Source organism: Polyodon spathula, chromosome 1 (assembly GCF_017654505.1).
Source record: "Polyodon spathula isolate WHYD16114869_AA chromosome 1, ASM1765450v1, whole genome shotgun sequence".
NCBI classification, from domain to species: domain Eukaryota; kingdom Metazoa; phylum Chordata; class Actinopteri; order Acipenseriformes; family Polyodontidae; genus Polyodon; species Polyodon spathula.
Window position 1 is genome coordinate 22,710,790 of NC_054534.1, and position 27,232 is coordinate 22,738,021.

At 35.6% G+C, this 27,232-nt stretch overlaps 1 protein-coding gene across 1 annotated transcript; it reads left to right on the forward strand.

Moving 5' to 3' along the window:
- The first annotated feature begins 5,691 nt into the window (after positions 1 to 5,691).
- On the forward strand, positions 5,692 to 25,225 carry LOC121315682 (serine palmitoyltransferase 1-like). The gene is made up of 15 exons (XM_041249991.1): positions 5,692 to 5,760; positions 6,946 to 7,053; positions 10,711 to 10,805; positions 11,244 to 11,337; positions 12,928 to 13,000; positions 13,277 to 13,409; positions 13,801 to 13,930; positions 14,240 to 14,329; positions 14,520 to 14,627; positions 15,033 to 15,128; positions 16,000 to 16,096; positions 18,798 to 18,852; positions 23,468 to 23,585; positions 23,932 to 24,005; positions 24,571 to 25,225. The coding sequence occupies exons 1-15, from the start codon at positions 5,707 to 5,709 to the stop codon at positions 24,680 to 24,682; spliced, it is 1,437 nt and encodes a 478-aa protein (XP_041105925.1). The 5' UTR covers positions 5,692 to 5,706; the 3' UTR covers positions 24,683 to 25,225.
- Positions 25,226 to 27,232: the final 2,007 nt, after the last annotated feature.

Here is a 27,232-nt window from a genome sequence, read left to right on the forward strand (position 1 = left end):
GAATGTACAAACTCCCAACAGATGACTGTCCCTTAAGTGTGTAAAAGTCATTTGAACATTTCATGTTGACTTTCTTTCTGTAAAAAAAGATGTGAAATGAATTATAGTTTAAAACTTCAGTAATTATTTTTGTGGCATATTTCCCAAAGCCAAGAAATATCCTAGCAAGCCTTTATTACTATAACAACACAAGAGTATGTTGTCAATGCATGTCTGCCCAAGTATACTGAACCAGTGAGCTGTATGTGTGCGGTCCAGTCCATCTGGAAGAAGAGTGATACACTCAGTAATGTGATACAGTCAAACACAATGAAATACATTAGTGGTTGAAACAAGAAAATACAAGTAAATCCAGCAGATTTTATCAAGTTTAGACCTCATTTCATACCAGAACTTGCTTAAAGAAAAACTGGATTGTCTGTGTTCACCTTGGTAACGTTATTCCAAAATACCATTCAGAAAAGACCAGCTCCATTGTTAAAACAATCTGTGGCAGGAGAGTCCACAACACCTCAGTCTCTGGATCCACCAACTTAGACATAACTCACATGTCTCAAAAAAGACGACCACCCTTCAATGAGGATCTCTGTCTGTGTGTTGACCAGGCAAAGTAATGATGCCATTTCAAAGACTACACATGGTTACAGCAGTCAGGAGCAACTCAGGTTTACCACATAAAATAAAGTATTTAACTTATTTAGAACTTGGATGACACACTAATATAGTGTCAGAGCACCGACTCGCTGTGCTAATAAAAGTCACATTTCAGATGTTTATGCAGTGCCATAGTGTACTGCAAGAAATAAATACAGAAAACAGCTAATTAGCTAGTATTTTTTCATTATGTTTTATGAGTCACCAATTGCATTCTGTCAAAAATGGGTAGGGTTTTCATGACAACCAGGAATTACCGGTTGTACAATTGCCCGCTGCATTTGTATAGCTTCCTTGGTGGGATGATTTCTGCTCTACTTTGAACCCCTGGCTACTAGGATATGTGAGGTTTAACGTTTCATACCTACAAGGACTTACCTGGTCTTGCTCTTGCCTATATTGAACAGTTGCTCCTTCCTGTGCTCTGGAGTCTCCAGATCCTGGTTTATTGGTGGAGCACAGTTAGGCTCTCTACTCAGGGACTAGATGCTTTTTATAACCAGGCATCTAACTCTTGAATTTTAATCCTTCAGAATTAATTTGAAGACTTTGGCCATGTATTGTAATGTTACAGTCTAAGCCTGTCTTTATTTTTATTGTAATTTGGCCTTTGCAACTGTTTTTGCCTATTTTGTACATCACACCTCTGGGTATATATTTCATGGTATAGTGTAAACATGCCACTTCAGATAGAACACATTGCCAGCCTGGAAGATTTCTTCAACACAGGAATGTAAAATAAGCACACTGGATTTCAGGTATACTGCTTACTTCTGAGCATGATCAATTACATAGGGCTAGTTCACCCCAGGCTAAAAATCACAAAGGCTTCTGCCACACCCCCTCCACGAAGTCAGACACATTTTCTACAACTTATTAGTACATGCAATATTGGCATTGGATATCTATTTTATTCTGGTGAACATCTGTTTTTTTTTTTTTTTTTGCTACTTGAGAGATGCAGATATTTCAAAGACAATGCGATCGAGAAAATGTGCAGCTGCTTTATTGTACCAAATCACTCAATGTGTAGTTTACGCCAAAGGACTTGCTGCGACCAGCAGCAATGATGCAGAACAATGTCATCTATAGAGTAGCATTTAAAATATTATCTTAAACCCAGCATAAATCTACCAGTGTAAGTGGATCTGGATGCACAGAAAAGATTGCTACAGTAATGTATTCAACAGTGCCCCCTTGTGGCTCTTTCTTTCAATAACCATTGCAATATAATCAGTTTCTCAGATACTGTGTTCTCCTTAAGAATTAAACAAACAAAAAAAAGAACAAAAAGGCCAAACAGCTGAGTTGTATGTATGTATGCTTGGCAGACACTTTTCATATTTCTCCTGTATATAATGACAGGATATATCCTGTTTGCTAAAGCTTTGAATCTAGTGCAGTATGTTTTTACTGCATAGTGCCCACTCGTTACACAGCACAAAAAAGTGAATTGATGAAGGATCCTTCCACAGTAATGTAAGTACAGGTGCAATTTGCTGTCAACAAGGCCTAGTAATTTATAAATCTAATTTGATCAAATTGTGAAGTAATGAAGGAGCACTCTATATCAATGCAGCCAATTGATTGGCAAAAGGTTAAATATAACAGCATGATGTTTTGATATATTAAATGCATTTTTAATTGACAAAACATTTTGACTTTCAATCATGGATATACACTGATAATACTTCAATAAAGTCTTTGTTTTATAATTAAAAAGTGATGCAATAACACTCGTTGAAACACCCATCATTTCAAAAACTCCACATCATCTAATAACATATAGGCACTGGACAAAACGTGTGATTACTTGACTTCTTTAGTTTCCTTTCTAGGTTTACCTGAAAACCTTAATGTATGAGGTTTTGTAAATGTGACCCACTGGTGCTGTTTTATCCATTACTGTCAACAATTACCAAGAGATATAGAATGAGGGCACTTCAGTTATGCAGTTCAATGGCTCTCATGCTAATAGAATATGTGCAGTGAAGTCCCTTGCTGCATTTTTCAGAACACACCCACTATTTCAATCATTATTAAGAATAAGATTGACAAAATTGACATTGACTTAATCTATTCCCTACAGATTTTAAATTATTTTGTTCCCCTAGGTATGCATACTTTAAGAAAATGATACTCATCAGTCCCCACTGAACTGTCAATATGTGCTAATATTGTATATTTTAAACCATGATAGTCCAGAAAGATATAGCTCAATGTAAGCTGGTGTACATATGTTGTGGCTAGTGCAAGGGTGGCCACAATTGGTTCTTCCAGTCCTAGTCTTTGTTCCAGCCGTTTTAAATTGTTATATTGAACCATTTAAACTCTCATCTGGACCATAGTTAAAGATATCATTTTACCTGGCAAACCTGTGGTGGAATGTTCCCCCAAGACTGTGATTAACCCACCTGGGTTAGTTCTTTGATCAGTGTAATGTGAACTGTATACAGTAAACTGTGACCAGATCCATATAAAGACCAGCCCACCATTAAGACCGCCCTCTGTCAGTCACTTTTCCCTTTGAAAACAGATGGAAGATCTCCCTTTATCAGGGTCAACTCTTTATTAGGACCATGTCTACTTCGCTTAGGTTACCAAAGATGGCATCAAGGAAGAAAAGTGTCACATCAGGAAAAAAGAGAGATTTTGTGGCTGTTTGTAGTTTTGTATGTATGTAATGTAGGTTGCCTCATATCCCTATGCACATAAGTACCTGTGTTTTGGTCATGCAGATGATGTTGATTGATGATGGGACCCTTTTATAGTTACACTTTTGGCACCTCTTACTGTTGCTAAAATCACACTGAAAGTGGCAATTGTTATGTAACCATATATATTTATATAATATAATTATATATATATATATATATATATATATATATAATATATATATATATATATATATATATATCTATATGCAATTTTAGCAGAGATTGTGTAATGCCATGAATCTGGGTTCCTAAGAGAGATCCTTTTTTTCATCACCTGGTGGATGTCTGGTTCAAGCACTTAAAATTTTAAAAGAAAAACAATATCTCAAAAATGTTCTTCACGTGAAAGCTTCAACTGTATTAAGTAACAGATTTATTAGTTTCCACTATATGTGATTGGTTGTAAAATGAACAAAACATTAACTGTCATCCAAAAAATGAGTTAACAATGTGTTTGTCAATCAAGCAGTAAAAAACTGCATACTGTCTAGCCACAATATGTGATATTCATACTGGTAGCTTGTCAGTTTAATTGTGATTTAAGGCACTAACTGCAATATGCCTTAACTGCAATAATGAATGGCTCCAGATTTCAGCACACATGGTAGAATGACTGGCTTTAATCTAGGTCATATTAGAAAGAATGTCAAGGGAAATCAAGCTCACATACAACAGAGACACCTGCTCTTAATCAAAGCAATGTACTACATCATGAAGCAGCTCACTAAAAGTTCAACTTTATTTAAAATACTGCTATAGCCATATTGGAAAGACAGTTGAGGGTTAAAAAGTGAAAGTAGAAAATATCTTTGTTTCAATTCTGAGTTCTAATGATTTCAACTACTCAAATATTGTGCTAAGGTGTTTTGACTGTGATTTCAAGGGCTGCTATTCAGCTCAAGTTTCTAATCATATGTTATGTAAACTAGATCAATGGAATTTATATCAGTAAACACCAGTATCATCTAATGCCTGATTACCAGCTGATTACTAGATGGCGCTGCTCTCACATATAAAGACACTGGCTGATCCAGCCTGTGTGCTCTGGATCCCCTCCCAACTCACCTCTTCCAGGCTGCTACCCCTGCTCTACTCCTTTTCATCTCCTCTCAACACCTCTCTGGCTGTTTCTCCTCTAACAGGCCTGCATCACTCCATCTTAAAAAAAAAACCCAGAACCGTCCAGTTTTCCTTCTCCAGTTCCTCTCTAAAAAACTTGAATTTGATGTTTTGCTTTTGATTTTATTGTACCTTACAACTGCTCTTATCTGTAATGTGATATTGTGAAATGTGATATTTTGTAATCTGATACGTTGTACCGTGATATTTTGTGTACAATTGTAAGGTGCCCTTGATAAGGGTGTCTGCTAAGAAATAAATAATAATAATAATAATAATAATAATAATACATTAAATACAGTTGTGTGTACAAATTATGAAGCCAATATCTAATTTGGTCTTTATTATAATCAGTCACCCATCTTAGGATCCCAGTTCAATGTGAAGGGTTCTGTTATATTTCCATAACAAAACAAGTTGGCATCTCAAACTGTTTATGAAAGCTGAAGTAGCAGGGGGGGTGGTGGTGGCATGACAATTACATCTGCTCCCCTCATGGGAACTACTCATTGATCAGAATGATCAGCCAGTGCCGTTGTGTACAAATTCAAAGCTCAATTTTCTATTTAAAATGCAACTTTGTAGTCTTAGACCTAGATCATGACAGAGTAGGTGGTCTGACAAATAAAGCACTGATTTTATGACAACATTCTGTACCTCCATCAAACATTTTCTAGATGCCCCAATTTTTTCAGCACGTTGTTGTTTTGGTACATTGTTTGCTGACAATAATTGTTTGTAAACTATATTGTATTTAAACATTAATTTTGCATTGTAACCGTGTACTGCCCTGTATCACCTTTAAATCACCTTGGAGAAAGGTGTCTGCAAAATAAATAAATAATACAAATTATATATATATATATATATATATATATATATATATATATATATATATATATATATATATATATATATATTTGATGAAATACTGAAATACTTAAGTGACGTTAAGAAGTTGTGTATTTTGTCAGCTACAAAAAAAAAAAAAAAAAACTGTTACATTCTAATATTACATTAGGTCGCATTACCTCGTTCACCTTGTGCCTGTTACATCTTTGGAGAAATGCCACTATTGTCTGAATCACGTTTAGTATTTAAAAGTGTTTCCTGCCCATAGCTTGCTCTCACACTTTGATAACTACGCTTGCGCTGTTCCACTGCAGCAGCAGCAGCAATGATGACGTCAGGGTGACGATTGTGTAAACGAAGCAAGATGGCGTCTGGTCAGCAGTGGGTGTTAGTGGAGATGGTGCAAGCTTTTTACGAGGTAATAAACTAAAGTCTCAACACTTGTTTTATTTAAGCCTGTGTTTTCCGAAGCTGTTCATTTCAGACGTTTCAGATTGTGTTTTGGATGGACTTAATTTTTTTATTGAATAGGTTTATAGGTTGTTGATAACTCCAAATAAAACTGTTGAACTGGATTGCCACTTCAGGAAGTGTCGAGGCTGCCGCTTGTACTTGACAGTATGGAGAGCCAATTAACGTTTTGAAATAGGAGGTAGGAGCTAATCAGCTCAGCGCAGGGGCGGGCAAGAGGTTCTGTGACCTGCCCAAAGTACCTTGTCAAGGTGTAATTGCTGAGGAGAGATGACCTGGATTCTTATTGCTTTATACACACATTTTGTGTACATTGTTTAAAATAATTCGATATACTTGTCTAATGTCTATTTTCTGTAACATTGGTCATTTCATGTTACTAAATAATGTTTATCCTGGATATATGTTGTCAGATGACATGTGCACGATAGTTAATTTCAGGATTTTCAGTATTAATCCAATGTCTCCATATCAACAACGTTTTGATTAATCGGATTCACTTAAAATAAAATAAGTTGTATTACACCCTACAGCCTGTCATTTTCGCTACGCCCTTTGAGCAAGTACACGTTTAGTTACCTTAGTTACTTACTATAATGTAATCTCGTTCTTGTTTATTATAATTGTCTTTTTTTTTTTTTACTTTTGGTACAAGTGCAAAACATATTACCAGTATAATTACAAACATTGCTGTTCTTTTTTGTTTTACTAAATGCTCCCTAAATCAGTTTACTGAGTGTATAGTTTTAGGCCAAACATCAGCGTTGCCTCATTAGGTGTTAATTGATCAAGGAAGTTTATTGACCTAGAAAGGGTGTGAATTAATTATCAAGAAAGGATGAGAAGGTGAGCGACAGGCCCACTGAAATGTTGAAAAAACTAATTTTGAAAAATGTGTATTCAATTTATCAATTTTTCATTTTATACTAAACAACTATTGTCATAATTTGTATTTATGGCTACAATATTCATTTTTTTATAACCGTTGGTTGGCTTGTCATATATCACAATGTCTTGGTTCCTTGTATGTTTAAGGAAAGCTTATATTTTAAACATGATTAAATGTATGTATGAAATTGGAATTTATATCACAAAAATTAATTTTTGAAAAGATTAATATTTCTTTACCCAGGCACCTGCTTACCATTTGATTTTGGAAGGATTCCTTATCTTGTGGATTGTCAGACTTTTGTTTTCAAAAACATACAAACTTCAAGAACGCTCTGATCTCACAGAGAAGGTAATAAAAACATTTACTTTTATATATTTTGTAAAATAAATGTAACATTTTATAATACATTCCTTTTTGGATGACTTATTATATTAATAATGCAACCCCACTATTTTTGTTAAAATTCAAAACTTAAAAAGCAGCTTGTTTGTGTAGTAAATATTAGGGGAGTGCTGATACTTGTATTTTCTGAGTACCTTTAACACTAGAACTGCAGTGGTTATATTCATACCTAAACCACCGCTGGCAGTTATTATGACAGTTACATTTTAAACAGCATCAATATTAAAACAAAAGACAAACTATCGGATACAACTTAAGCACATCATATCAAACATCTGCACTAACTTGCGACATATAAAACACTACTTGAGAAAATGAAAAACTATAATAAAATAAACATTTCAAAAGAAACTAGTGTGTAAACAGATATGTACATACAAAACTGTAAAAACAAAGTCGTTTTTAATTTAAAATGAAAGTAACATGTTTTCTCTCTTGTGTGTGTGTCACTTGGTGCAGTGCATAATCCAGGTTAAAATACCAAAGCGTTGAGGTTAGCTTCTGATGAATTCTCGCCTACTTGTTTGTGTGTGTGTGTTCACAATAAAAACATGTTATTGTAAAAGGCAGTCAATTTGACAGCTTTGGCGGTTCTAGGTGGGTGGGATTATAACTGTTATTTTTGTGATCCTGCCTTTCAGGTGCTGTCAGGGTATTTAATACATGTATTTAGGAAAGCACCTATTTATATTAATGTGTGGATTTCATTGAATATTTTAAAAGCTGATTGGAAGCAAATTTTCCTCTCATCTAGGAGCTGATAACACTATGTAACACAATTTTTGTTCCTGGGTAGTAAGTGTTATTTCCTAATTGCTTATGCCTCAAAAATATAGAAAATGGCTATTATTCCCCACAAACTTTGCTTTTGTGACCAGGAAAGTGATATTTTGAAATGTACCTATTTCCAATGAGAAAACAACATATGAATCCAAATTAACATGTATTTATACTAAAGTAATACAAAAATGACAACAAAAGATTTAGAAGTGAGTAGTTTTTCGGGATTTACGATTATACTGTAAATCACTTTCACGAATCAGCCCCCAAATGTAGTCTCCCATCATGTTCTCGTTATACTGTCCTTGGTAGCGGCGTTCAAAGTCCAGTATATCCTGGTGGAAGCGCTCGCCTTGCTCCTCCGAGTACACTCCCATGTTCTCCTTGAATTTATCAAGATACGGACTTTGAGGGACATCCTACATCCCATTGTGCCGTAGTTCTCAACCAGCTCCACACAGTTTTCGGCCTTGTGATTGCCCAGGAAGCCCCGAACCACTGCGACAAAGCTGTTCCAAGCCGCTTCCTCCTTACTAGTGAGCTTCTTGGGGAATTCATTGCACTCCAGGATCTTCTTTATCTGTGGTCCGACGAAGACACCGGCTTTGACCTTTGCCTCAGACAGCTTAGGGAAGAAGTCTTGAAGGTACTTGAAGGCTGCGGACTCCTTATCTAGAGCTCTGACAAATTGTTTCATAAGGCCCAATTTGATGTGCAGTGGTGGCATCAGCACCTTCCAGGGGTCCACCAGTGGCTCCCACTTGACGTTGTTCCTCCCCACAGAGAACTCGGTCCGCTGTGGCCAGTCCCGCCTGTGGTAGTGCGCCTTGGTGTCCCTGCTGTCCCAAAGGCAAAGATAGCAGGGAAACTTGGTAAAACCGCCTTGGAGACCCATCAGGAATGCCACCATTTTGAAGTCTCCTATGACCTCCCAGCCGTACTCATCATACTTCAAGGCGTCCAGCAAGGTCTTGATGCTGTTGTAATCCTCTTTGAGGTGCACCAAGTGAGCCAGGGGAAGAGACGGGTACTTGTTACCATTATGGAGCAGCACGGCTTTGAGGCTCCTGGATGAGCTGTCAATGAAGAGGCGCCACTCATTCTGGTTACAGGCGATTCCGATTGCCTCGAACAGACTGGTCACATTGTGGCAGAAGCAGAGCCCATCTTGACGGGTGAAGAAGCTGGAAAAAGGTTGGTGACGCTTCCTCTGAACTGAGACTTGCACATTTTCATCCAACAAGTTCCACTGCTTGAGCCTAGATGTCAAAAGCTTGGCACTGGACTTGGTGAGACCAAGATCTCTAATCAAGTCGTTGAGGTCTTTTTGGTTGGGGTAGTATGGGTTTCTCTCCTCAGCTCCACCTTACGGGGAGCTCATAGCAGTGTGGCACTGGGGCGATGGATGAAGGAAGGTCCGGATACGTGATAGCAGGTGCATTCTTGCCAGTCAGACGTTTGGAAGGGTCCACCATGCAGAAGTAGCAGTTGCTTGAGTGGTCAGTGGGTTCCCGCCAAATTCTTGGGATAGCGAACTTCATGGCTCTCTTTTCCCCTATGTACCATCCTACAAAAATACATTTATTTCACCCATGACTAATGTGTAAGAGATTCTCACAACATTTTTCATATATGATATATTTTTTCAATAACATTGAAAATTGTAAAACATTTTAAAATTAAAAACTTTTACAATTTTAAAAATTAACAAATTTTATAACATAAAATTCCGAGCAACAATTGTCCATCTTACCTTCCAGAGTTTTTTTGCAGTGCTCGCAGGTGAAATGAGGTGCCCAGGGTTTGTCTTGATCCCCGACAGGCATATCAAAATATGCCTTGTAGGCCTCACACATCTTAGCAGATGCTTCCATGGAGTACTTTTTCACTCTTGTCTTGATAAATTGGCCGCAGACATAGCAAAATGCATCTGCCGGGTGCTTGCAGCTTCTTGATGCCATCTCAGAAAAATGCAGATATGTATCCACTTAGGCAGCTGGAAATAAACTGAACTGGTGGGCTTAAGGCCCCTGTATTTATACTACTATTTATATTACTAGAAAGTTCTAGAAGTTACTCCAAGTTTACTCAGCACTGAATCTATCTGGAATGTTCTGGAAAATAGGTAAATTTCAAAATATCACTGTCCTGGTCACAAAAGCAAAGTTTGTGGGGAATAATAGCCATTTTCTATACTTTTGGGGCATAAGCAATTAGGAAATAACACTTACTACCCAGGAACCAAAAAAAAAAAAAAAAAAGTGTTACACGGTGTCATTTTTACTGCAGTACCGAGGCCTTAAACTGACAGTGAAAATATGTTACGAAACTGGCAAATCAACTGATTTGTCAAGTAAACGTGACCTTTTGTTAAACCTAATTCAAGCTACAGCTGTAGACAGTGAGGTATATATTGCTTTTCAAATGGATAAAATAAAGATAAGACGATTAATTGTTTATTCTATATTAAGTAACACTGGCAGATTGTTATTGATTGATACTCAATAATTGTGTAAACAAGGGACTTTCGTCACATCCCATAGTAAATAGCGAAGTCTTAAACAATGTTTTCTACTTTAGATTTTTTTACACTACTTCTGTTTGTCATCATATCTTTAAACGTCAGAAGTTAAAGAACAATTTAAGTGGCAATTATTCTTACAACTGGGGGAGAATGTTGCAGCGGGCAAGTTCAGGGTTACACTCTTGTGTACCTGAGTTCAGACAAGACTCTGGGAGCTCTGTTGAGACCACAGATCTTCTTTGAACTTCTTAGTTTTTAAAAAAGGATACTCTTTTAAATCTCACATTTTGGACTTTCAGGAAAAAGAGGAATTGATTGAAGATTGGCAGCCAGAACCGTTGGTCCCTCTTGTATCAAAGGACCATTCTGCACCCAAATATGACATTGTTTCAGGGTACATTTATCTTTTTGATTGTTCATTGTTACCCAGGTTTCAATGAGTTGTTTCCAAGGTCCCTACATTCAAGCATGTAGGAAGACAACTTAAAAGACACATAAAACCAAATAAGCAGTTCTGTGATTGGCCTCAGTTGTTTCTTTCTAAATTTACCTTTTCTTTGCCTACATAAAAGTTCTTCTGTTTGTGATCATGAAACTTTTTGGCTTTGGCATCTTTAAACATGTTTTCATTAGTGTTTTCCATTTGAAGTCCAAATATTTTCCCCCTATTTTATCTTAAACCGACTTCCGTCACAGAAGTGGAAATGTAAATAACAATCCTTTTGTACCTTAAGTATTTATAGTGCATGTTTGATGAGTTTATAATTGAAATCCTGGAAATGTATACAGTATACTTTGCATGTGTAGCTAATTTTTTCTTTTCTTATTGTAGACCTACAAGCCATAAGATTATTGTAAATGGGAAGCAGTGCATTAACTTTGCCTCATTTAATTTCCTGGGACTGCTTGATAATGAGCGAGTTAAGGTGGGTATTGTTTATAACATTATAACATGGCACTTAGTCTAATTTATTAGTATTTTATTATTCATTCAGTGCACCATAGGGAAAAAAAAAATGTTGGTATTTGACATGTTTTAAATTAAACAGAATTCTTTCTTCACTGAAAAACTAAAATACCCTTCACAAGACGTGTGTGTGTGTATATATATATATATATATATATATATATATATATATATATATATATATATATATATATATATATATATATATATATATATATAAAATTTTTTAGAAATGGCTTGGATAAGTTAAGTGCTGTGATTGGCTAAACAAGATCACATGACCGTGCGGTAATAGTCTTACCACACGACTATGATATCATAGACCAACTTACTTACCTCATCTGTTAATATTACTACGCCTTAATAGTAACAATTATCTAAACAGTGTTTCTGTAGGTAAAAATGTCAACATACAACTGAAACAGCATTTAAATCACTCAACAATCTTTTTTTTTTTTTTTTTTCATCTCTGTCACTAAGAATTACAGAAATTGGCAAATATACTGTGGTATTTATTTAGTCAGAGAACAGAACAAAGAAAACTGAGGCAAGCAGTAGCAGTTACACTATTCAAAAGCCATCTGAGAAATCACCATGCAAGCGTCACTCGGTATGTAATATACTGTATATGCAGCAGCTGCATCTACTTATTAAACAAAATAACGCCTTATAAAACTGCCTAGCGAGTATGCAATATTAAACTTAAAACAACAGATACATCTCGCCACTATCCTCCGATTTCAGAAACATATTTAAAACAAAATTATAATCTCTGCTGACACAACCGTTGGGCTTTTAAACAAGGTCGGGTTCGGTATAGAATTCTATTTTGCTCTCCGCGGACGGGAAGGACTGCGGCACTGCGCAAACTGACACCGAAGTCGTTTAGTCCACATATCATCTAATGCTGGTTTACAGTCTAGGGAAATTGTGCCTGTTACCACAATCGATGTGATAACAGCCTCTGAAATTATTGGTCAGCTTCTCTTGAAGACCGCAAAGCCTGAAAGGATCATTTCTTACAAATAGAATTCTATACCGATGGGGGAAAAAAAAAGATTGTTGAGTGATTTAAATGCTGTTTCAGTTGTATGTTGACATTTTTACCTACAGAAACACTGTTAGATAATTGTTACTATTAAAGCGTAGAAACATTAATAGATCAGGTAAGTAAGTTGGTCTATGATGTCATAGTCGTGTGGTAAGACTATTACCGCACGGTCATGTGATCTTGCTCTGCCAATCACATCACTTAACTTTTCCAAGCCATTTCTTTAATTTATATATATAATATAAATTTTGCAAAATTAAAATAACAAATAAATAAATAAAGTATCTGCGATCAACTCTTTAGTCGATTAATTGGTCCGTTCCGATTAATTTGTTAATTGGAGCAGCCGTTATGTAACATTTCATGCATAATAGGAATTGAGCACTTTTAAACCTCCATTGAAAAAGTTTAACAGTAATGAAACAAACTAAAAGTGAACCACTTATTTCAATAAGTATGTAGTAGTAATATTAATACTATCCCTATATCCCTGTTCAGAACAAAGCTTTAACATCTCTCAGGAAGTATGGCGTTGGTACTTGTGGTCCCAGAGGTTTTTATGGAACATTTGGTAAGTTCACATATTTTAAATTCTCTACAAAGTATGGGCAGGGCTATTATATTGTCACATTTTAGGATAATTACATATTAAATAAAGTAATAAATACAGTACGTTATCAAGTTTACTTTAACCTTAGAACAGTGCATTGTAACACATACAGTATGCTCCTGAAGAGTTCATAATAAATGTTTTGTTATGATGTAGCTAAATTATTGAATGCTTGTTGAAATTCCAAGGTCTCATTTTTGAGGAGTATTGATGTTTTTTTTTTTTCTTTCTTTTCAGATGTTCACTTGGAGTTAGAAGAACGTCTAGCTAAGTTCATGAGAACGGAAGAGGCCATTATTTATTCATATGGCTTTGCAACCATTGCCAGCGCTATACCTGCATACTCAAAGAGGGGGGATATTGTGTTTGTGTAAGTATTTAGAAACAAATTGGCTTATTGGGTTACCATCAACTACAATTGGAGGATTAAGGGCAATTTTTTTTTTCTTTTTGGCTTTTGTATTGAAATACAAAGGTTAAAAAACCTCTTCCAAAAATAGTTATTGTTATTATAATATAACATGTTTAGAATTTGCGTGGTAGAAGCGTCTGTTTTTCCTTTGTTATAAAACTAGTAAGAAGCAACTTGTGCTGAGATACTTGCAATTCCATTTGTGTTGTTTCTTACAAGTTTTAAAACCTTTACATTGTTTTTTGTCCTTGTCAGAAACTGGTGCACACAGAACAACAACTGGGCACATAGACAATATTTGCATCAAATGTTGATTAAAAAATAATTATAATTAAAAATGTACTCTTAGGGATGAAGCTGCATGTTTCTCGATTCAGAAGGGTTTACAAGCCTCCCGCAGTAATATCAAATACTTCAAACACAATGATATGGATGACTTGGAGCGTCTTTTGAAAGAACTAGAAATGGAAGATAAGGAGGTTAGTTCTAACTGACTTGAGAGAAAAACACATGTCTGTTGTTATTTATTTGAAACACTTGATTTAAGAGCTCCCAATTGTACCGGGTTTGGAACACTAAGCATGTTTGGTTAAATAAACAATAAATCTCACTAACATTGTAAGAGGGCTGTGTATCACAAGTACACACCTCTACTAACTTTTCCAGTTGGATTTCAAACATAACCTTTTACTGTAATCCATAGTTGTATAATAGTCTTCAGAAGTATTGATTCTAACAGTACCAGGGATGAATGTCCGTAATTACATTTGTTCCATTTAATTCTCAAGAATCCTCGCAAAGCAAGTGTGACTCGCAGATTTATCGTCGTTGAGGGGCTCTACATAAACAGCGGAGACATTTGTCCACTCCCAGAACTGGTAAGATTGCTCGTTTGTATATACTTTAAGGTGACTGTACAAACATGTACAAACTGCAGGCCGTTTTATAATTTGAACTTGTATTCTTTGATTTCTTCAAGTTTTGAGTGTTTTATAGTTATGAATGAGTAAAATCTGTTTTGGTATCAAAATAAATGTAAAGTCTTAAACCTTTTTTTTTTTTAATTAGGTGCAGCTAAAATACAAGTACAAGGTGCGGATTCTTCTTGAAGAAAGCCTATCCTTCGGCGTTCTGGGAGAACATGGACGAGGTGTCACTGAGCATTTTGGCGTGAATGTAAGTATTTGGAAAATACATCAAAATATGACAGTATTTCTTAATTTTTATACATGAGCATACTCTAAAATAGAACTGGAATTTAATATCTTTCAGAAATTAGATAACCAACATCTTTTTTTATCTAACAAGTATCAATTAGGAAGTAATGTTTAAAGTGGCCTAAACAACTCAGTGTTGAATCAGTAAGAAAATAAAGCAGTCTCTCATGCCTCGCAGTACACAAACCAGTGAATTAGTTTTAACTATTCAATAGTTAACGTTGTTTGTCCCTTATATCACAGTGCACCGCTGTACCAACTGAAAAGCTTACTCAAAACTTTGAGTCTTGCAGCCTTAAAAGACTAAGAACCTTACTGGTGTCTTGCACTTTCTTTAATTGCTTTTTATCTGTAACTGTTTTAGATTGATGACATTGATCTGATCAGTGCAAACATGGAGAATTCCCTGGCATCAATTGGTGGATTTTGCTGTGGAAGGTCATTTGTTATTGACCATCAGGTAATTCAGGATGTATTTGTATATTTATTAAAAACTTGAGTATATCAAGGTGGTATGCCTCATCTATATCTGAGGCAGCTGAGCACAAAGCTATATAGGAACTTCATCCGGAATTTTCTTTTGGATTAAACTGTTCCATACATCCATATGAATGTATAGCATTTTGCAGGCTGGCAGTAGATCCAAAATGACACTCATAAAAACTATGCCTGCCACATGCTCTTACGCAGTGGTGTAGTCGAAGGTATATTCAGGTAAACGGCGTTTACCCACTTTTAATTTGGGCAATATAGCTTTTACTCCCTTCCATATAAGGGATACAGAGTTTACTTATTTCTACTCTACTGTGACAAGATATTTTAACATCTGTGTTGTGTTGCTGCATGTGAGAGTGACAGCTGAGAGCTCTATCAGAACTGTGGCATGAGCAGGGTGTGTGTGGCCATTATACTGTGTTCTCTCTGTGTGTGTGTGTGTTCTGTGATCTGTTAGGCACACTGGACCTGCAGGGCGGTGCTAGTAGCCTTCATCCTAACCCATGAAATGACACTCGCAGAGCTGTTCATGTGAAGCGCACCTTCGGGTCTGTGACTGTTCATGTGAACAGTACATGAGAAGGGAAATAACTGTGTGGAGGGGCTCTGGTTGGCTGAGGGCTAATAACAATGTATCTGTTCATGTTTATTTTTTCAATCTCTATGTTCAACTCTGCCAAATGGGCATTTTTCCCACTTATTTATTTACCAGTACACCTCTGCACTTAAGTATGTTTACAAGAGGGATACCCAACAAAAGATTCACTCATCTCTATCACCCCCTCTGATTTTACAATAGTTTGATTTCTAGTTAATTACACTTCTTTCTTTTTCAGAGACTTTCAGGACAGGGTTACTGCTTTTCAGCCTCTCTGCCACCCATGCTTGCAGCAGCAGCAATAGAGGCTCTTAATATTATGGAGGAAGATATAGGTAATTTATATATATATATATATTATATATATAATATATATATATATATATATATATATATATATATATATATATATATATAATATATATATATATATATAAAATGTGTGTGTATGTACAGTACTGTGCAAAACTTTTAGGCAGGTGTGAAAAAATTCTGTAAAGTAAGAATGCTTTCAAAAATAGACATGTTAATAGATTATATTTATCAATTAACAAAATGCAAAGTGAGTGAACAGAATAAAAATCTACATCAAATCCATATTTGGTGTGACCACCCTTTGCCTTCAAAACAGCATGAATTCTTCTAGGTACACTTGCACAAAGTCAGGGATTTTATAGGCATATAGTCAGGTGTATGATTAAACAATTATACCAAACAGGTGCTAATGATTATCAATTCAATATATAGCTTGAAACACAATCATTAACTGAAACAGAAACAGCTGTGTAGGAGGAATAAAACTGGGTGAGGAACAGCCAAACTCAGCTAACAAGGTGAGGTTGCTGAAGACAGTTTATTGTCAAAAGTCATACACCATGGCAAGACTGAGCACAGCAACAAGACACAAGGTAGTTATACTGCATCAACAAGGTCTCTCCCAGGCAGAAATTTCAAGGCAGACAGGTGTTTCCAGATGTGCTGTTCAAGCTCTTTTGAAGAAGCACAAAGTAACGGGCAACATTGAGGACTGAAGACGCAGTGGTCGGCCAAGGAAACTTACTGCAGCAGATGAAAAACGCATCATGCTTACTTCCCTTCGCAATCAGAAGATGTCCAGCAGTGCCATCAGCTCAGAATTGGCAGAAAACTGTGGGACCCTAGAGAAGTCTGGTCAGAAGTGGCCTTCATGGAAGACTTGCGGCCAAAAAGCCATACCTCCGACATGGAAACAAGGCCAAGCGACTCAACTATGTATGAAAACACAGGAACTGGGGTGCAGAAAAATGGCAGCAGGCGCTCTGGACTGATGAGTCCAAATTTGAAATATTTGGATGTAGCAGAAGGCAGTTTGTTCGCCGAAAGGCGATACACGAATGAGTGTCTGCAGGCAACAGTGAAGCATGGTGGAGGTTCCTTGCAAGTTTGGGGCTGCATTTCTGCTAATGGAGTTGGGGATTTGGTCAGAATTAATGGTTTCCTCAATTCTGAGAAGTACAGGCAGATACTTATCCATCATGTAGTACCATCAGGGAGGCATCTGATTGGCCCCAAATTTATTCTGCAGCATGACAACGACCCCAAACATACAGCGAAAGTCATTAAGAACTATCTTCAGCGTAAAGAAGAACAAGGAGTCCTGGAAGTGATGGTATGGCCCCCACAGAGCCCTGATCTCAACATCGAGTCTGTCTGGGATTACATGTAGAGAGAGAAGCAACTGAGGCTGCCTAAATCCACAGAACTGTGGTTAGTTCTCCAAGATGTTTGGGCCAACCTACCTGCCGAGTTCCTTCAAAAACTGTGTGCAAGTGTAAGGCTGTTTTTAAGGCAAAGGGTGGTCACATCAAATATTGATTTGATGTAGATTTTTCTTCTGTTCACTCACTTTGCATTTTGTTAATTGATAAATATAAACTATTAACATGTCTATTTTTGAAAGCATTCTTACTTTACAGCATTTTTTCACACTTGCCTAAAACTTTTGCACAGTACTGTATATGTGTGTGTGTGTGTGTGTATATATATATAATGTACAGCTATGGCCAAAATATCACCAGAAGCCATACTAGTATTATAGTATTTCATGTTAGATTTCGAAATGTCAGTTTTTCTTTCAGTATATGCAAAGCAGTATGCTTAACTTAACGTAACTTATTCAGCAGGTTTCATTAGACTTTATGAAGCAAAATTTGTTAATTCTACAGGATGATGCAAAGGTTGTGGCCACATCTGTAAACATTTTGGACATAATGCATGTGATATTTGAATAGGGAACTTTCACTACACAAGTTGTAGTTTATTGGCGATAACACAGTGAGTTTGGCTTTCAGGTTGACAGTAATTGACTTTACTACTTTACAGTATTTATGACATTGAATTTCTGAATATGATCATCACCATTCATAATTTATTTATCCTGGTTTCAGGTATATAGGTTTTAATTTAAATCCGATATAATTATTGAAACGTTTACATTGAACGTATCTTAGAGTAAGTAGCGGTGTTCCGAAAAATATAGCGTTGCAATTCCTCACGTATAAATATCGTACCTATACTTTTTCTTTTCATTGTTAACATCCTGACAACTTGTTACACTTATTATTTTAAAGTCTTTTTCAAAGCTCTCGTCAAAAGAATGTCTGCTCTAGTGCACTGATAGTGTAAGGATTATTACCCACATTGTCAAACAGATAGCAAAGCAATGATGATCCTTGATGATACGGTCTTCCTGCAGTGATTTTGAAAAGAGCTTTGAAACAGACTTTAAAGTTATAAGTGTAAAAAGAGTTCGGGTTGTTAACAATGAAAAGAAAAATTACAGGTACGTTATTTAAACAGCTGTAGCAATGTGGGGGGGGGGGGTATAGCGCTATATGTTTTTTAACCCCTCTGCTTACTCTTTAAATGTAGTTGATATGCACTGTGTGCAAGATTTATGTAGAAATCTGTTTTTATTGGAAGGCTGATTTTTGTTTTGACCAAGAGACTTTTTTTGTATGTTAAATTGAACAACTGATTTTTTCCTGAATTTTCTAGACATTTTCAGACTGTTGCAGGATAAATGCAAACACATCCACAATGCACTACATGGGTAAGTTCATATTTGAAGTCTGTCTAGTTATTTTATAGCCTTCAAGTTCAGTTCGGATTTGTGATATTTCTTTGAGCACTAAAAAAAAAAAAAAAACCCTGTCGGTACCTTATTTAATATAGAGTATAATACGCTAGAAAAATAACGCTGCAACACATACCTTGTTTTTTAATGTCAGCGACGACCTTTTCTTTGAGGCAGCATTGTGCTGCAGATTGGGGTGTGATGCTGAGTGGTCTCTTCATCACTGGAGTCATTTTCTACGGCTGGCTGTGTAACATATTTAACTGGAGGAAATTGTGAATTAAGCAACATTTTCTACTAGGAACGGAAACAGATATGAGAATGGAGAGTACTTCACAAAAGACTAGCTATAGATCTGCAGTTAGCAAAGACATGGAACTTCAGGTTTGTGTCTGTGGCTGGAGCAGGACGACAGTGGTCTGGTTTGAAGATTCATCAAGGGAGAATGGACAAGGGCCTTCCATTGATCAGTACATCTTACAAAGTCAGTCAAGTCAGTCGAATGAAATCCAGCGACAGGAAGCAAACCACAGTTCGCAGGATATCTGCACCCCTGTCACAGACGTGAGGAGGACTTGTGTGGATACAACTAGTGATGAACCTACTGATCCTTGTGAACCAAGTCAGACGAGCCAGCATAAGAGAGAAAAGAACAAAGCACAAGCCTGGAGTTAAATGGCCAACACTTGTGAGAACTGTGTGGGACACAGTAAATAAGGATCTCTGTTTTACTTTGGAAAGGTTAAGTGGAACAGTTGAAAAGCAGCTGGATAAATTTGGGGACATCATCTATGCATATGGAAGTGAGAGGTTTGGAGTTTAAAAAAGGAAGGAAAAAGTACAAACTATTCCTGGAAAGTCTAGACGGCAGCAGGAGATTGAACGCTTAGTTAGAGAAAGGAGGCAGTTAAGGAAGCAGTGGAGAAGAGCAGAACAAAGTCAGAAGGAGGGACTCAATCTGTTACAAAGGGTCATAAAAGATAAGCTTGCAACATTGCACAGAGCTGAGCGCCTATGGAAATGCAACAAAAAGGAGGAGCGTGCGAGAACTAACTTTTATAAAGATCCATTCAAATTTGTAAAGAAGATATTCACCAGTGAGAAAAATGGCACACAAAAATCATCTAAGTTTGAGTTGGAGTGATATTTGGAGGAAATGCATAAAGATTAAAAAAGGCAGGAGCTTATGTCAGTTTGTTCAGTTGTCCCAGATATCAATCCACCATAATACCAAATGGAGGACTGTGCACCTAAGTGGAAAGAAGTAGAGCAAGCTGTGAAAAAAGCAAGGGCATAGTCATCTCCAGGGCCTAATTGAGTTCCGTACAGAGTGTACAAGAGTGCTTCTGGAGTTCTACGAATCCTGTGGAAATTGATGAAAGTGGCATGGGAAAAACAGGTTGTACCAAGAGCATGGCGCCAAGCAGGTGGAGCCTTTATACCAAAAGAAAAAGATTCTACAAGCATCAGACAGTTTCCCTATTAAATGTAGAAGGCAAGAAATCATCAGTGCTCTTGCTTTGACTGTCACCATGATCAATACGGTGAAGAATTGTATTTTCTGAATTCTTTCAGGTTGATGCAGCCATTGAAACGTAAACCTTGTTTTTACAATATGCTGTATATTAAAATACTGTGTGTTTACTAGCACCGACCTACAGTAGCTTTACCTTTTGTAGTTAATACTGGCTTTGCACATGTACACTACATTTCCCGGGTAACTAGTCCCTGATTGGCTGAAGCTACATATACAGCAACTACAAAATCTCGGGGGACATTAGCTTTGTTTAGATTTTTGATAAGTCTGGAGTATAAGTCTTACTGACTTTCAGAAGTGAAATCTTTTGCTGTATGTCAGGACACCTCCAAAATATAGTGAAAAATAATTTTAAAAAAGGCTTTAAAATATATTTTTGTAAACAGTTGACTCACAGTTCAGAATTTGGATTGTGTCTTTCTACACCAGTGGTGGCCAAACTTCCTGACCCTATGGACCGCATATCAAAATGTTCATATGGCTGAGAGCCGCAAGACGAAGACACAAACAATGCTTTTTGTTTAAACTTTTTGTTTTTTTTTTTTTTTTTTTTTTTTAGTTTCTCCAAGATTATAATGGAATCTTGCACTTACTCTGTGCAGTAATTGATATCTCTTGATGGCATCACAATACACAAGAACAAGGGATAGAACATTGCAGAGCCTGTCCAATTTCTGTGTAATGTTTATTGTAATATAGATCTACAGTTTATTAAATGGAACATTGATGTTTTTTCATTCTTTCTGTTTATACTGTATGTGTTACATTACATTCAGTTATATTGAAGGAAAATGTAATAACTCTTGAATTTTGCCAAAAATAGAACATAAATAATTCTACATAAATGATTCTTTTTGACTAGCTTTTCCCTTAAAGATTTGAATGCTCAGTGTGAGGGAGCACCCTCACTGGGACATGATGTTTATAATGAGTCATGTATGTTATATGTAACTGACTCTGGGATGGTGTTTTTATTGTTGCAGTATGAAGCCGTGTTAGTTTAATTCCGTGTGCAGCTTAGCCATGTTTTATGTCAATAACGGTATATTGCATAATAACAGTAACTAAAACCCCCAAAATTTAACATCGAGAAAACAATGCATGTTTGTGGGTACTATTATGCATCGTTAAATACGGTGTGTGATGATTTAAATAAGGTTTTATATGTGATTTATATATGTAACTATTAAAGATATATATTTTTGTTATAAAAAGAAACGGTACTAAATTGTTTAAATAAGGCGTTAATGTGGGCATGGCTAGATCTTTAAAAGGCTGTCTGTCTGTAAGGGAAAACATGGAGAGGGTTGGCAAGTATGTGAATCAATGCTTAATATTACTTAAAAGAAAATTAATGCTTTACCTTAAAAACAAAAGAAGGAAAGCTCCGAGTGTTTCTATGATCCTGACGTACGAGGCTTGGACGTGTCACCCCCGTTATACTTGGTAATAAAAAAAACAACAAAACAAAACATTTTTTTTTTTTTTTTTACTTCTGTATTAAGTACTTTTGAGAGCTTTGTGAATGGCAAATGCACTGTATTTATTTAAAAGGGGATTACAGTACCTGTTCATGACAAGACGCAAGATACGTAAATATAATAATTTTAGATCTGCAATATAACATTTAAACATGCATTCTCTAGTCTAGCGCCAGCACTACAATTTTATAAAAAGATTAATGCATCTGAATAAGGATATTTGTCACGAGCGATAGTCCATGCCATACAAAACTCGCTTGAGTCATTACACCAGCTCACCTTGTAGAGTGTAAGCAGTTTGTTGCAGATGAGAAACCTGGTTTACCACTGTTTTCAGTGAAAGCAAACTCATCCTCTCATTCTGACTAAAGCCTCTGTTGTCACCCTCATACTTTCGTTTATGACTCGTAGAGGGTTTACTCAATGCCATTGTCTCCACTAAACGAGCGAGCACTTTACTCGATTATGAAATTTACTTTCAATTGCACAACAGGTGTTCTGTGCTACCTAGAAATCTGAGCAACTTGCACAAACTATGCATGTGTGATTAATTTTTTTAGTTTTGTTTTTGTAACCCTGTTACAAATTTTTTTGGTATAAGCATCATTTTGGGTAAATTCATTAACTTATACTTTATTATGCACAGTTGGTTTTATTCTTCCTATTAATACTGACCAAAACATTTTGAGGTGAAGCGCTATTTTTCAGATTAGTCTGTTAATCTTTGCTACGGGGAAGACAGTTTTCAGAACACCAGCATTCACTCCAGGTGATCACAGTATGCATGGACCAGCAGGCAGTCCTAACTGACGTAATGTCCTTGCAGTGAAAATGCAGGCTGAAAGAAAGGAGAGAGAAGAATATAAACATGAATGAATCTGAGCACAAAATAATAAACTTGTTGTTTTGTTTTTCCTCTTTGTGTTTATTATTTTTTCTTCAGTTCATTCAAGCCGCAAAGTGTGCGTCACCCAGCATTTCACCAGGAGCTGCATGTGGCTCATGAGCCGCGGTTTGGCCACCTCAGTTCTAGGCCTTTTTAAAATGTATTTATTGGAAAGGGAGCAAAGTATGCACTAAGTACTTTAAAAATGCAACTTTCTTTGAGTGTTTGCATATCAAATAACACAACTAGTCTATCAACTGTGTGGTTTGCATTTCAGAAATAATAAAATAGAAACAACCCAGGAATCGGCTATAATTTAGAAAAAAATGGGGGTTCTGATAGACCATAAACAATACTTTGATGTTGAACCAGCACTAAAATAAATCTAATGGTTTTATGAAAGAGGGCCTACATAATTATAGTTGATGTCCTTGGATCTAATATTTAGCTACATTGTTGTATTTGGAGCCTTCCCCTTTTATTTTTAACATAAAGAGCTTTCATGTACCAAAGTGAACCACTCTGTTTTTATTGGCATTTACTGTACGTGGGAGGCAAGCAATTAAGTGGACTGCCCTGTAATAAGGGCCCACTGTATAGCCAAGTGAGTTCAATGCTTTAGGTATGATAGTAAATGCTTTCAGATGGTATCTGAAAAACTTTAATCATATGTTTGGGTTTCTGTAGCATTTCTGGCCTCAAGGTGGTTGGTGAATCTATCTCACCAGCTTTTCATCTGCAGCTGGAGAAGAGTACTGGGTCCAGGGAGTTGGATGTCAAGTTGCTCCGGGGTATCATAGATTATGTAAGTAAGAAGAACATTTTAAATTCAAATGTCAGACCAGACTTTTTCCTGTAAAGTATAGAAAAATGGTTTATCCCTGAAGGTTTGGGTTATACTATTTAAAATATGTTATTAATGTGCAATTTGTGTCAATTTAAATAATTTGATAAATATACCTGCTGCTGATGCTACTTTTACAATCTGAAAAAATAAAAAGCACACAGTCCTTGGTCCAGCACAGCTACAAAAGTGTTAAATATATACTAACCACTGCAATTGCTTAATCCACAAAGATTAATGTGAATTCTACATGCTTGTTGAAAAACAATGTTGTTAGGTCTTTTCAACAATGTATATTTGTATTTAGTGTATGAACAGACAAATTGCACTTACCCAAGCCCATTACCTGGACAAAGAGGAGAGATTTCTGCCACCACCAAGGTAAGGGCACTTTTTAAACCTTCTTAGTGTTAGCTAGAAACTCAGAACGTGGGGAAGATCTCTACCAGCGTTTTCACTTCAGATTAGCAGTTGGATTTGCCAACTTCAAATGCATTATATGATTTATATTGATTATCAGATATCTTGTATCCTTTAGTGCTCCACAGAAAATAACTTTATGCAAATTTAAATAAATTTTACTTTATGTTAACAAACCGTTTGATCTGATGTGACATACCCCTTAGATTAGTGTATAGCTTGTGCTTTATTTAAAGATATGGCATAAATTGTATTTCTTATTCAAATTAACCACATTAGACAAATGCCTGTTTTACACACACACACAAAGATTTGTCTTTTTCTTAGTTGAACTTCAGTTTGAGACTTTTGCTATTGTACAATATTTTTCTTTTTAACGATAAAGGCATTCATTCAGATTTTGGTTCTGTTCTAGTGTATCATATTTCGTAGTATCTCATTTTTAAACACAAGTGGAACCAGCTGTAACAGATAACCGAAACTAGTGCAGCGTGTCATTCACCCATATGTTTACGTGTTTCCACAGTATTCGAGTAGTGGTTACAATTGAACAGACGGAAGAGGAGCTGGAAAAAGCAGCATCTCTGATTAAGGAAGCTGCGCAACACATTTTGCCGCAAACTGTCCTCGGACATTGATGCCAAAGACCTGGTTTACAGTGCGTAGGATTGCGGTGTGCATTAAGACCTCTACTTTAGAAGCAGTTGGATTCTTATCACAGCACATAGCAGGTCTGTTCAATGAAATGTCAAGAGCATGCCAATGAGAATCTGTTAAAATGACCAGTGGCAAAATGAAGACTCTTGTGAATTTGTTCAATAATATCAGACTTTTGGGGATCCAAACACATTTTTTATTTGACAATTATGAAAGTAATACGATTGCACCAATAATTCTATTTTGTTGCTTTGGGTTGCACCAGTTGTTTGAAACCCAGCTTGTTTCACTTAATGTGTAAAGGACCAATAGATGACATTATGTTATTTAGGGTTGTGCTGAGGTTCTCAATTTTATCAAGTAGTGGTGAGAAGCCAGATGAAGTCTATTTTGGATAGATGGCAAGTCCTCAGTCCTGTTTTTTCTTTTTATGTAAAATGTTTTTTTTCTTTTAATATATAGACATTTTCAATTTTCTCTAACATTGTCTTTTGTATGAACAAGTATTTAACCCCTCACATATATATATATATATATATTATAATATATATATATATATATATATATATATATATATATATATATATAACTATATATATATATATATATATATATATATATATATATATATATATATATATATATATATATATATATAACTAGTTTACATATCCAACCCTGCTGTTCTGCTCTTAAGAAGTTTTTGAACTAAAGTTCTATTTTGTCTATATCATCGATTCTTGGTTATGAATAAAAATAAATCTATTTAAACATCTTTTTATTTTTTTTTTACTATCATTATTCAGTAGGGTGAAAAGAACTATATCAAAAGTACCATTAGCGTTGCCACTGTCCCTGCTTCATACTGCTTTTCTTCATAGTACCGTTCTATGCAAAGATGTTGCCATTAGATGCTAAGTGATGAAGCCACAGATCAGCAAGCCTGTGGTATGGTTATAAAACTGATGGTAACAATATTGGTCAAGCAGTCTTTGCATGTAAATGCTACTGTACTTTTAGCAAGGTGTGGCAAATGCTGGTAAATACCACACTACTGTTCTAAAATACAAAATAAATGAAGTCTTCTTCCCAGATATGTTCAAGAAATGCATTAACACTAACTGTTATTTGTGCTGCAGTTCTATTACTTTTACTGAAACTACCAGAAAATGTTATTTTTATTATACTTATTGTTGCATAGTGTGACCAATTCAAATGTACAATTTTATTTTATGAATGGATTTGGATGAGGCAATGCTTTTGTACTAATCTTAATAAGCTATAGTCCTAGTTAGATAACACTATACAGGTTGTTCAGACCACAGAAAGTTTTATTTTTAGATTGGGGTGGGGTGTGGGGAATTAAAATCAACATTCACTTGTTACTTTTTTATGCACATTTACAATTAAGGAACACACATCATAAATTACTTGTTTGATTATTAATAATTATCATTGAATCGCCTGATAGGTAAATGGCTTTTACATTGTATGAGAGCAGTACAATTCATTTAATAAGCAAACCGCTGCATTTATACTACAATGAAAGATTAAAACAGTTGGCTCTCTATTAGCACAAACAAATTACAAATTAGTCTGAAATAAGTTTCTTGTAAATATGTATAAAGCATTGTCTCTCATATATATATTATATATATATAATATATATATATATTATATATATCTATATATATTATATATATATATATATATATACCTAATATATGAGAGACAATGCTTTATACATATTTACAAGAAACTTTAGTCTGAAATAAATTTATTCACTGAGGAACAAAATAAAACATGGTGGGCAAACTGTTTTTTCCTTAAATAACAAGATGTATAAAGCAATGTGCCTTTTTCTGTTGCTGCTGACAGTACTATGTGTTTGACTGTTCTTTTAAATACAAATTGTATTATATTAAAAAGAGTGGTTTCATTTGTGTTGTGTTTAATTACATATACCAGTACACTGTCCTCCACCACATATTGGGACACAAATAAATGCAGAATGACCAGGGGTGGGAACATCCTCTTTGCAAAAACTAATTTCAGAGGGGGATAAAGAATAATGTTTAGCAGATTCATTCTGCATTAATATTAAATAAACAAAAAGAAAAGGGTCTGCAGAATGTGAATTCTGCCTAAAGTGTTGTCCCCAGAATATAATATTTACCATGGAAGTAGTTTCATCTCCTAAATAGGATATATTTACAGAAATAAACTTGTCCATCGCCACACTTTTTGATCATATTAAGGTACACATTTTCTTTTAAATGTGAACCCATCTTTAAACCACCTTAGTGTTCAGTATTGTGAGATGTGATACATATTGAAAGATGATATTGTCTATAATGGCGCAGCTTGTCTGCACTGTGATTTTGATAAAACAGACAAGGTTCAGACACAGTTTATTAGATTGAAATGTTTTGAATTTGTACATAAGCAGCTAACTTCAGATTACATAAACCACTGGGTTGCTTTATAATTCTCTTTAGACTCGGAACACTTGTTCCTTTAGGTTTTTACAT